General features: G+C 43.1%; 1 protein-coding gene across 1 annotated transcript in view; it reads right to left on the bottom strand.

The window, feature by feature from the left end:
* LOC122816775 (cytochrome P450 2K3-like) overlaps positions 1–13,413 on the bottom strand; it is a 490,258-nt gene that overhangs the window by 119,408 nt on the left and 357,437 nt on the right. The window contains exon 6 of the mRNA XM_044089793.1: positions 9,178–9,319. Within this exon, the coding sequence (XP_043945728.1) occupies positions 9,178–9,319 (142 nt within the window). The remainder of the gene's footprint in view (positions 1–9,177; positions 9,320–13,413) is intronic.

Raw genomic sequence — 13,413 nt, 5'->3', positions numbered from 1 at the left:
TGCAGTAATCTGGACACTTCATTAGCCATGACCTTCCATGTTGAAGTTTACTTCAGGGAAATACATACCAAACAGGACAGGACACAGGACTGAACCCTGTGGTACTGCACTTGTCACCAGTCTAAAGTCATACTTGAAGTCTGCTACCTTCACAATATGTGTTCTGTCAGTGAGCCAGTTGCCAACCCATCCTGTGACATAGCACTTTATACTTACTTTAGTGTGTTTATCTATAATTCCAGAGTGGGGGATGGTGTTGAAAGCTGTGGCAACATCTACATAGGCTGTGTGAACCACCTTACCCTTGCCTACGGTTCTGGTGACTGCTTCGATGATGTCTATCAGGTTTAGGTGACATGATCTGCCTTTTACAAACCCAACATGGTAGTGGTCCAGAGTTTGTAGATTACCAATGTCTTTTTGTATACGTTATATGATGAGACATTCCATGGCCTGCCAAAGCAGGCTCATCAGGCTAATGGGGCACTAGTTCCTGGGGTCCGTGGTGGCTCCCCCCTTGTGTAGTGGGATAACCGTCACTGTGTACCATTCCACAGGCACAAAGCCTGGGATGAGGCTATGACTGAACATGATACATAGGTGTGGTGTCTGTTCATTCTGTAGTTTGTGTACAAAACAGCCTGGGATGTTATCTGGTCCCAAGGATGCTGTGTTCCTGCCTTTGGACAGTGTATTTTACCTGTGCAGCCATGATGACAGCAACTTTGCAGTCTTCTGTTATAGAGATGTGCTCTTTCATGGGTGAGAAGGGGGAAAAGTTAGCACTGATCCTATTTGCCAGGATGTTGGCAATATCAGTTGCGTCTGTATATTTAGTGCCATTGAGCTGTAACTCAGAGAAGATATGAGTGTTGCTATTGAGATTCCTGACATAGCTATAGAATGCTTTGTGGTTGTCTTTAGCATCAGTGTCGATTTTGTTTTCACAACTAACTTTGGAGGATTTTAGCAGGGATCACAGCTTATTACTGCCATTGACCATGGAGCTCCTCCCTTCATGTGATTTTACCCTCTCTTGCAACACATTCTTCCTTCTGTTGTGCAGTTTGTTTATGGTAGGGGAACACCAGATTGTCTTCCTTTTCTTGGAGGATAGCATCTTGGTTCTGTTTGGGATAGTACGATGCATGCAGTCATGTAAGTGCTTATAAAGTCCAATTGTGAAGGATTCAGTAGTCATAACTGTATTGCTCATCTGTATGGGTGTCATGCAGTTCAGCTCTTCTGTCTTAAGAAGCATGAATTTGGCTTTGGAGACATTTATTAACATGCTTTCCTTAATGGGGGTGTGGGTCCTAGATGTCAATATGTAGGGTAATTAGCTTATGATCAGATGGGAACAATGAGGCACTGGCTTCAGGTGTGCAACACCAGTCAAACAGGACAAACCAAACACCGTACCAACACAAATAACCACAAAGTGAGCTAAATACTACTCATTGCCAGGAGTGTCATTCTCCAGATGCACACACTTGAGGCAACTCTCATTATGGAGAATATTGATATCAGTGCAGTAACAGGAACCTAGTTCATGGCTCCAGACAGCACATGAGCACTACCAGGATACTACTCATTCCATACCTTTCAGCAGCAGAACATGAATCATAGCACATAGGGTGAGGATGTATCCATATTCATCAAGGATACCTACACCTCTGTGTACATGCTCTCTACAGGATATGTACCCATAGAATGTTACACAGCAACGTTCTTCACACTCCACAGGTGTGGGGACACAAAAACCCCTTGGCATTCATGCTCTATGAGCCTGACAAATGTGTTCTGCAAGGCAATGGAGCCAATCATAATGGAAGTCAACAATACAGAGATTGGGAACATTCACACAGTTGAGCACACCCAGTTTGGCTTCATGAAATGCAGAGCACGCCGCATGAACTGGGAGGATTTATTTGACAGTTACCCAGCCTACAGATGATTGAAATGAGCTCCACACAGACTACCTATACCTCGCTAAGGCGTTTGACACCATTCCCCAGTCAGGTATCATAGTTGAACTCACTATCCTGGCCATGAATCCATACATCACAAGATGGATTGCAAACTGGCTCACAGATAGATCCCACACATTAGGTGTTGCTGGCTACTTGTCAGACTCTACACTGGTAATGACTGCTGTCCCCCAGGGTTCAGTCCTGGGGTCCCTCCTGTTTGGTATAGACTTCTCAAATGTACATACCAACACAGGAGGGTTGTGGTTGACTACATTTGCTGGGAACTGTAAAGTGTCTGCCATAATAGATTCCGCAGACAGACATTTTCTCCAGATGGGACTCTATTACACAGATGTGTGGTGTCAGAATCATGGCCTCACGCTCACTGTGGAGGAATGCATAGTGATCCTCTTTGTTGAAAACAACATACACACAAACTACCACATAGGTGTTACCCCCTTAAAATGACAAGGTGATAAGGGATCTGGGGACACAAGAACATAGTCATCTTTCCTTTGACAACCATGTTACCAAACTGATTGAGGGATCCAATGTGGCTCACCTATTCAACAAAGAGTTTGCATCGGGATCCAAAGAGGTAGCGTTGGCACTCTACTCTTATGACATCAGACCCATCATTGAGTACAGTGCACTATTTTAGATGTACTCGAGTTAGCATATCCAGCAGCTTTACAGACCACATAGGTAACACAACAAGAGGATTACTGGCCTCAAACAGTTGTGTTATGCAACACAACTGGTAAAACTGAATCTGTTCTTCATTGCATAACACCTACTCAGAGGCACACTCTGCTAACATACAGAGCCATGTCCAGCACATAACTGTTGAACATGCTCCATGTACAGATAACAACATTGAGTCGCCCTACACATCCCAGGGATATTAACCTCATCATAACGATGAATACAACATGCTGGTGGGATAAAGTACCATCACAGACACTTGCCTTACTTTGGAACTGAGTCCCAATGTACATCGTACAGAACCCCTCACTGACACTCTTCAATTGGAACCTTGAGTGGATGGGAAACAGACAATTCATGCCAGGCATCACATCAGCAGCACCACTAGAAAGGGCCTTAGGGTACTAAGTATTAGAACTAGGCCAACTCCATGGCCTTGCAGATCAGCCTTAATAGGCTTATAAGACTATAGTTCCCATGGTGTGTTGTGCACCAACACTTGGGGATTGTGCCTAACATTGCTGTAACGCTATCAACAGTTTCATATTCTGTACAGAGGGTGAGTCTCAACAGACTGTTGAGGTGCAGGGTCTGTTTGTTTTGGAGTTCACATAGGACACAGCTAGGAAAACCATATCATTCCATAGACGCCGTGCTTTTAGGTTTGGAAAGGGCTGTTTAACCACTGTATATGTGATTCTGTGTTTTCACAATCTCCAGGTATGATAATGGGCCCTTTTGTCAGTGAGAGGGGGGTAAATATGTATGAACTTGTCTGACAAGATGTTGCCAATGTCAGTCATCTCCATGTATTCATTTACAACTTGCACTAACACAGAACATATATGAGTTTACATTGATATTTATGACATAGCGAAATAAAGCTTCATGGTTCTCTATGGCCTTTTACATTATTTCTTCAAAGAACATGGATTGGATAATGTTAGGTGTGCTCATTGTTTATTGATGACAGTGATGGGAGATTTCTTGATCTTCTTTGAATTTTCACTTTCTTTGAACAACGTAAGTACTTATAGTACATAGCTGGATTATGACAGGGGTCCAATATATTATATGAGTCTGTTTTCATATAAGTCTGTGCACAAGGCAGGATTGGTGAATAGTGACATGTTTCTGGGGTAAGAACTGCAACTACCAGATATGTGTGGCCCACTGCTGTACTCAGACATGGCCTAAGTGTGTGAGCATGCTCAGTATGACCTTTCAGTATGTTGCTGACTGTAAGTAACAAATTTGTTTAAGTGTGTGAGCATGCCCAGTATGGACATATATAGTAAATGTGTGTGAAAAATTAAGTTGTTTTTTATTTCAGGACTCACCTTTGTGTTGTACATCGACAGGAAGCACACTGTGCCTGCAGGGCTTCCTTGAGTCACTTTGCATAGAGTTCTCAACATTTCTACATACGGGGGCAGCTATTAGGTTTATAGGTTCATAGGTTCATACTAGGCTATCTGCCCTAGGGCATTTATAAGCCTAGCCAGAGTGTGTTTGGCTTTCGTCACCCATTTTAAATTAATTTTGCTATGCCTTTTTTTGAGGTTAGTATACTGTGCCTCTGTCTAACAGTGACACAGAAGTGATAGCCGGGGTAAACCTACGATCTCCCATCCACTCATCAAGATTCCTCTTGAAGAGAGTCAATGTGGGACTCTGCCTAACCTGGACTGGGATTTTATTCCAGAGTGAAGGGAGCCTCTGGGTTATGAATCTGTCCCTCCAGCATGTCCTATTTATTTCAGTGCTGAGGTTCAAGTCTCTCGAGCGTGGAGCTCGATGGGATTTGGATTTTCTGAGGTGCAGCATGTCCATTAATTCCGGGTTGGACATGGCTTTATACGTCAGGCACAGATCGCCTCTGAGCAGGCGGTATGCCACTGAGTAGAGCTGGAGTTTCTTTAACCGGGCAGCATATGGCATCTGTTTGAGCCCTTTGATCCTCTTGGTGAGGTACTTTTGGGGTCTTTCCAGTTGCTGCAGGTGTCTGGTAAGGTACATCCCAAAGGGCATTGTACTCAATTATGGGCCTGATGAGGGATGAGTAAAGAGGCACGATGACCTCCCTGATCTAGATGTGAATCTCTTCATGATTAGGTGGGCTATATAAAATGTTTTTCTAACCACTTTGGCCACGTGGTTGTCAAATGAGAGATTGCTATCAACTTGGGTCCCCAGGTCCCTAATGACTTCTTCTGTACTTAATGGATTACCACCTATGTGGTAATTTGTGGGCACTTTGTTTTTGCCAAAGGGGATGACTATACACTTTTTGGCATTTAGCTTGAGGCCATGGCTCTGGCACCAGTTGTCTGTTTCTATGAGGCCCTTTTGGAGGATGCTTGTGTCGGCTGGAGAGTTGATTATGGCGCCCAGTTTGCAGTCATCTGCGAACTTGGTCAGCCACAGTCCTTCCATGTTGGCCTGTACCGCCGAGAAATATATACCGAACAAGAGAGGTCCCAGGACTGAGCCTTGTAACTGGGATGCCACTTGTAACTGGTTTGGAGTCTGACATGGCTCCAGCAATTCTAACCATGTGGGTTCTGTCCTTGAGCCAGTTTGCAACCCATCTAGTGACATAGGGGTTTATATTTAAGCTGGTGAGCTTATCTATAATGCCCGAGTGGGGTATTGTATCGAAGGCTTTTGCGAGGTCCAGGTAGGCTGTGTGGACCACCTTCCCCTCGTCAATGGCCTTGGTGACTGTTTCAAAGAAATCAACCAGGTTTAAGAGGCAGGATCTGCCCTTAACAAAGCCAAACTGGGTATTATTTGTACATTTCTACCCAGGGGGCACACATGATTGTTACTGTGGGTGTACATAGGATGAGGTGTTCACCTGGCACTTATAACATTTGCTACACCTGCACTGCTATGTGAGGTACTCCATTTCAGTGTGTACTGTTGCCTATGGTATTGGCTTGAGACATACTACTGTACTACAGATGTTAGCTTCCAATTTAACATCAAGTAGTTTGTGACTTCATAACCTACTCAACCCACATCACACTGCCTGGCCTGCTGTTATCTATCTGCATAGGCCTGGGGGAGGTTCAGAGGTCATGATACAGCATTTGTTTGTGTTTGCATTAGTTTACAACTGTCCTGCTGTGTCTGTGCCACTTAAATTCTGTCATGGCTTAGTGGTTCAGTACTGTGACTATTGTGCACACTATCCTGGGTTTGAGCCCTCTCACTGCTTTTTATTTTCCTGCTGGGGAGACCTGTCAGGTTAAGGAAAAGTAAAGCAGGTGTGAGCGTGTTCACCCGACTTGGCATTGGCATTGACATGGTATTGGCAGCTCTGCCCAATTGTGCTTACATATGCTAAATAGTGGTAAACTGTGCTTCAATATGCTAAATAGTGCTAAAATGTGCTTAGCACTGCTTTATATTGCTTAAAACAGGGCAATCATGCTTCAGGTGGTGCTGCAGGGCTGCCTATGTCGGATGCACATAGTACACTCCCTATACATGTTTCAGAATAGGTAGTGTCAAGTTAGGCGTCCCTTTTATTGTATGTGCGAGTCAGAGAGAGGTGTCATTTCCAGGGTTCCTACTGAGTCAGTGCGTGTGCTATGCTTTGCCTCTTTGCCAAGGCCAAGGCATACTGGGCATGCCTCCTTCTGCCTACTGGGGCAGGCTCAGGTTGTTCCTCCTCCGAGTCACGCTGTGCCTGTGCAGGCCTTGACAATGGTGGGGAGCTGTTTGGCCCTGCCCCATGCTGTTCCTGCTGCAGCTGTTTTTGCAGGATCATATTGTGTAGCATGGCACATACCATGACAGTTTGGGTACATGTAGTTGGTGAGTACTGCAAGGCTCCACCAGATGTGTCCAGGCATTGAAACCATGACTTGAGCATCCCAAACACATGTTCAATAATGTTTCTTGTTTGTGCGTGTGCCTCATTATGGAGTTCTTGTTCGGGTGTGTGTGCATTTCTGATGGGTGTCATCAGCCACGGCTCAAGTGCGTATCCAGCATCCCCCACTAGGTTACTGTCAGGGATGTCCCCATTGGCAAATGTCTGGTACATCTGCATCAGATGCCAGATATGGGAATCGTGGTAGCTTCCAGTGCAGCCAGCACACACATTCAGTATTATGCCCTGGGCATCGCACATGACCTGGCAGTTGATGGAGGGGAAGCCCTTGCGGTTGTAGTAGGCCCTACCCCGCTCACTGGCTGGTGCTTTGATGTGTATGTGCGTGCAGTCAGTTTCCACTGGGATGGGTTCCCCTCTGTTGGTTCTGTGTGTGAGACGTGGCCTGCACAGCTCAACAATCTGCTGCAAGAGGTCTTTGGGAGGGTGGCCTAATGGTTAAGGTGTTTGCCTTACAAACACAAGGTGCAGGGTTTGAGTCTCACAAGGGATAATTGACTAGGCTTAAAATGGCTCGCAAGGGCAGTTAGCCTAGCACTCATCTATGAACGTATGAACCTCAGGGTATTCCGCTATTTGCTGGAAGTGACACATATTGCTGGCCAATGCCTCACGGGAATTTGGAAAATATACATGATCACCGACATGTGCTGACATGGCATTCAGAAACTGGTGCAGTACCCTGGATGCTGATGCCTGTGAAATCCCCATCATACCACCAGTTGGTCTCTGGAAGGTACCTGTTGCTAGTATTCTTAGGCCAACACATACCTTGGTTTCCACTGGGATGGGTTCCCCTCTGTTGGTTCTGTGTGTGAGGCGTGGCCTGCACAGCTCAACAATCTGCTGCAGGAGGTCTTTGTCCACTCTATAGCGCTCCACTATCTCCAGCTCATGTAGCCCCTGGTAGGTTACCCTGGGTCTGTACACTCTTCTTCGTCTCCTCACTGTGGGTTGCTCAGCAGCATTTGCAATGGCACCAACCTCAGCATCTTGTACATGTTGCCTTATAATAGCAATGGCAGCCCCTAACATTATTTAGTCTCAGTTAAGCTTTTAAAGTTTTCACTTCTCTTTGATACTGCAGTGTTGCAGTGTTTCTGCGAAAAACATGGGGGAATGTTGTTTGCAGAGTTTTAAGTGCTGGGCTGGGCTGGGCTAGTGCACTGCCTGTGGAATTGGCTGATTCTGATTGATTTCACCTGGCAGCTCTGCTAGTTCTCTCTGGTTAACTTCCTACTAGTTCTTTTCCTTCCTTTTCCCTTTCTGTTTCCACAGGGGGTAGCGCCTCACAAACAAGCACAAACACATGCACACAAGCTTACACAGGCTTAGACAGGTGCACACGCGCACACAGGCTTACACAAGCTTACTCAGGCTTAGGTGGGTGCACATTTGTGTATACAGGCTTAGACAGCCTTACACAGGCTTACACAGGCACACACACGTGCACACAGGCTTAGATGGGTTTACAGGCATGCACACGCATGCACACAGTGTAAGCAGCTTTGCAAGAAACTTTAGTGATAGCCACGGCGTACACCTTCGCTTTCTGGGTTTCAGTTTAGACAACTGTAGACACACCTCTCCTAGTTCTGAGTAACTCACAGCAAACACATTCCACTCTGCTCCAATAAGCTTACAGTCATTTTGATACATACCCCCTCATGATGTCACCCATCTTCTACTCTGTTACTCCCCTTATCCTACTCTTACACTCTAGGGACATGGTTCACATAGCAGGAAATATTGGGATTCACTATCCTTATCCTCATTTGCATAGGATTGCCTACTAATGCTTGGTTACATCTCTCAGACTAAGCTTCCCCCTTAGCAACCACTACTCAATAGCCATGTTGTCTTCAGCCTGCCATTCACTTGTATGGCAGATGAATATTTTGAATTAAATCATATTTGTGGCTTTTAAATTCTTGATTTTCTGATTTTTTAGTGCGCCGCATGTTTGCGCGGCACTGCGCTATGCTTAAACATCGGAGATCGAGGGAAAAAAATTTTTTTTATATTTTGCAACACATAAAAATGCCAATGGCCATATATTTGGCCATTGGCATGCTTCATCAACTGGATGCATCTTTTATTTGGAGCTGTCATGGCTCCGTTTTGCTATTTGCAGAACGGTATTCAGTTGCCAACCGAGTACATTTCTGCAAATAACACTACACGACAGGTTAGTGTTTCCTGGATCGCAAATTTACCTCATTTGCATAGCTTTCAGCAGCAAATGAAGTAATTTGCATAAACTAACACTGTCCGTGCAGGAGTCGTTTTAGGAGCTCTCTTGCAAGCCCCTGCTGGCTGTTCCTGGATCGCTCGGCAGACATGTTGGCTGCATGGAGTCTTACTCTACTCTTAGACTCCGTGCAAGCCTTCGTGAATCCGGCTCAGCATGTGTGCATCTGTCCTGTTTTGTGTGTGTGTGTGTGTGTGTGTGTGTGTGTGTGTGTGTGTGTGTGTGTGTGTGAGGCAATTTCTGCACACTGATTGCAACCTTGTAATAATCACTTAATTTTATCTTGTTTAGCTCTTGTCCCTCAACAAAAACAAATATAAAATAACACAGGAGAATATTCTTACTTTGTATCTCAGGATATTTTGCCATCAGAAGAAAACCCCAGCGGAGTGTTGTAGATGTTGTTTCTGTCCCAGCTATAAACAAATTTGATGCTGACTCAGTGAGGTTTTCATCATAGAAATATGTGGCTTCATTTTTAGCTGTCTGTGGAAAATAAATAAAAATAATAATAATAATAATAATATCTCTCTGATCATTCATATGATACTAGGTCATCATAGACAGATTCATTAGATAAGAATTATTTAAAGTTACATCATTATTCTACTTTACAGTGCCTTTTATTATTGAGTATTATTTTTAAAAATGTTAAAAGAGATAATCAGTTGCAGGAGACCAGATTCCCTGATATTTTCCTTTTGTTAACTGTTACATTCTGCGTTGTGTCACTGTAGCTTTTTATTACTATTTCTTCCACACCACCTGCTGACCATCAAGCCCCATCACAGATTGGTCCTTTTTTCATCCCTTGGGTGACAGATGTTCATGGAGCCATTGTACATACAGCTATTGGATTTTTTTCTCTTTATGGTCCTAATCCCGCCTTTGGTGACTGACATAGCTATCTGCATCACCACTGGGGCCTGCTGTGCTGTCTCTCCATTGCATGCTCATGCTTTCACCCACATGCCAGCTGACAGATTCCATCACTGGCTTGGGACTACCAAGTTCTAGTCTCACATTGTTATGGCCATTCTGAACATACAAAGCCTTCAGTTGCATGGCAAGAATTGGACAACAGGAAATATTGTCTCCCACCCCAAAGATGTATAGGCTGTTATAAGTTGCTGACACCCATACTCACTGCAAGGCTGTTCCATCACCATAGCCACTAAGCAGTCTCAGATTATAGGTTCATAGGAGGTCACTAGGCTAATGGTTCTAGGGCCTTTACAAACCTAGTTGTGTATAAAAAAATGTACCCTAATAGACTATTGTTACATGGTCATTGTTAGTAGAGCGATCAGCACCAACTGCCCTGTCCATGAGGGACATAGGTGCCACCCCCAGGGTGAATTTACAGTCACCCATCCAATTGTCAAGGTTGCACTTAAATTGGGTCATTGGGGAGCTCTGCTTCACGTGAAGTGGGCCTATTTCAGAGGAGCTGCAAACTCTGCGAGGTACACCTGTCTCTCCAACATATTCTGTTAATGTCACAGGCTAGGTTGAGATCCCTGGAGTGAGTGATGCTTGTCCCATTTGATTTATGGATGTGCAGCATTTCCATTTGGGCAGGGTCAGAGACTGCTCTGTATGCCAGGCATAGGTCACCTCTCAGCAGCGTGTACGATACAGAATACAGTGACAGGGCTTTTAGTCTTTTCATGTAGGACATGTTTAGGAGACCCTGGATTCTCTTGGTTAGAAACCTCTATGGTCTTTCCAATCTTTACAGTTGACTGGTGAGGTACATACAGAAAGGAGCATTGTACCCAATTAGTGATCTAATAAGGGTCGAGTACAGTGGAGTTATGACCTCCTTAGTCTTGGATGCAATGACTTTATTTATAAGATGCACATCGTAGAAGGCTTTCCTTATCACTATGGACATATGGTGATCGAAGTTTAGATTGCCATCAACTTGAGTTCCTAAGTCTTGCACCACTGGGATTGAACTTAGACGGGTGCTATCTATATCATAATTAGCAGGGGCTACTTCTTTGCCAAAGGGGATAATGAGACATTTTTTGCATTTAGTTTTAGTCTGTGACTTTGACATCAATCATTTGTCTGCATCAGTTCCTTCTGTAATATGTTAACATCATTGAGGAATTCATATGATTGCGCGCAGTTTACAGTCATCTGCAAACTTTGTAAACAACAGGTCATCTACTTTCACCTGAACTTCAGAGAAATATACTCCAAACAGTAGAGACCCAGCACAAATCCTTGTGGTACCCCACAGGTAACTGGTCTACTGGTGGAGTTGAACTCTCCAACTTTGACAGCGTGGGTTCTGTAGGTGAGCCAGTTGGCTACCCATCTAGTGATGTATGAGTTAATCCCCAGCCAACTTCAAATTCCAAGTAGCAATCAAAAATGTCAACAACTTTACTACAGACATCAATTTTTTCTCTTGCTAGATAAATTAAAAAGGCAAAACCTCAAAAAGTCATCCTTTACATGGCCTACTAATAACAAATATTCCAAAAGCATTTCCTGTGTCGCTGCTTTTCCCCATCTCTTAGTCACTGCTGACAAGTTCTTAACATCACAAACCTTGTTAAATCTGCTTCCACCATAAAAATTACATGCAGTTCAAAATTTTTCAGAAAACTTCCTTAACTTGAATAAAGGCCTACCAACATTAAACTGGAGCCAAAGCCTTAACTATGCATTAGAGTTGCTAACAGATACACTCCCATCACTTCAAAACAGATTTTCCCCTCTAAGAACCAGACTATATAAATCAAAAGTTCAAACTGTATCTAAAAAGCAAGAAAACAAAACTGCTTACCTTAAGAGATGAATCTTAACGCTAATTGAAAAAAGTGTTTAAACCCAAAACATGTAACGTATTCTTTTTCAGGGAATCTAGCCAAAAAAAGCCATTCAGAGGTATATAGCTACCACTAATCATACACACATATATCAACCATTCTTTCTCAATTCAAACAATTTGAAAGCATGTTAATAACTGGCTGAAAACAAAAACAAAATAAAGCTAGCAAAAACAGTAACCTTTTACATTTTCAGGACTTGCAATACTGAATCCTAGAATGTGGAGATTAAATGACTGAAAATCTGGAATCTGGCTGCCTGTATACAATGGCTGAGATTGCCATTTCTCAGAATATTCCCCTTTCTCCAACATACGGTCATCTTACAGTTGGTATATAAAGTATATGTCTGGAAGGTAAAAGGGGGGGCTTACCCCTGTAAAAAACAATTTGACATAAAAGATCAATGACTAATATTTGCTCTTCGCCTATACTTTCAGACTTTTTTGGTGTTTTGGGACTCAGCATTGAGAGTTCTTACATTGAAATAGAGAGTCAGTAAAAACACTAATCTCTGCGCAGGTGGCCTACTAACTACTGTTAACTTTTCCTCTGAATTCACTCAACTACTGTGTGCTTATCAGTCTATCTATAGTACTAGGATCCAAGCCCCCTCATCACCAATCTATATCTCTCATTCTACCTTAGAGAAAACACAAGGAGAGAAACTGAATAATTTCTAGAGAAAATCAGGGCTGAATCCCCCCCACCCCCCGATCAGACAGTATGAGACAATCTAGAATTATGGTTTCTTAAGTTCTGTAAGGACTTTATCATTACTTCCTTATACCACATTTATATCCTTTCCCTATGCCACTGTTCTACAGGAACTTAAACATAATTTGCTGTAGTCCCATGAACATTTTGGCAACTGCTCACAAATGTTTCTGTTTGCAACTGGCAGCAAGTTAGAATAACAAAGGTTTGTTTTCTTAACAGTGGGCAAGCCAGCAACTTTAGAACTTTAATCTACACCCTTAATTTTATGTGACCTATGAGATTTCACCAACCTGGACAAATTATATATGGGAATCAAATATATATCCAAGCTTGCTTAAACTCAAATACACATAGAAGCATTCATCTGTGAGCAGTTGGTCCATAAGCAGCTAAGATATGAAGATATAAAAGAGCTGCTAATGTTAAGTGTCTGGAAGGATGCATTAATTAAGTCACTTCCAAAAGTGACAAACACCAAATCTGCCTCCACTGTTCAGATAATCTACAGCCTGTCAACTCTGGATAAATTGCAATGGGAAATTATATTTAATCAACTTTCTGTGGACATTTTAAAATATACTTTACTATCTAGACGTATGGGCTTGTGCAACCTGCAGCCATTTTTATTAACCTTACCAAAGCTTCTGACTTCTACATGTATTCCTGGATTCTCATTAGATTTCAGTCACTCCATTTAGTCTACAAGTACTGTATATATTTAACAGACACTTGAGAGTAAAAATAAGAACCTCATCAAGGCTATCTCGTCTCCTGAGCACAGCCCCACCCTAGGGCTCAGTCCTTTCCCCACTTCTGTTTTCCATCTTCATAAACAAACTACAAAATGACTTACCACTCCCTTCTTAAACACTTTACACAGATGACATGGTTAGTTATAGTTCAAGCCCATTCCACCCCTGCACTGTAAAAAAATTAGCAGGACAATGATGTCAAAGAAACCTTTAGTGAACATCATAAAAGCCAAAACCATGATCTTTGTTACCAATGAAAAGC

The sequence above is a fragment of the Protopterus annectens genome, chromosome 12.part0, assembly GCF_019279795.1.
Source record: "Protopterus annectens isolate FY-2018-M chromosome 12.part0, PAN1.0, whole genome shotgun sequence".
Classification (NCBI taxonomy): Eukaryota; Metazoa; Chordata; order Ceratodontiformes; family Protopteridae; genus Protopterus; species Protopterus annectens.
This window is presented reverse-complemented; position numbering and strand designations above follow the sequence as displayed.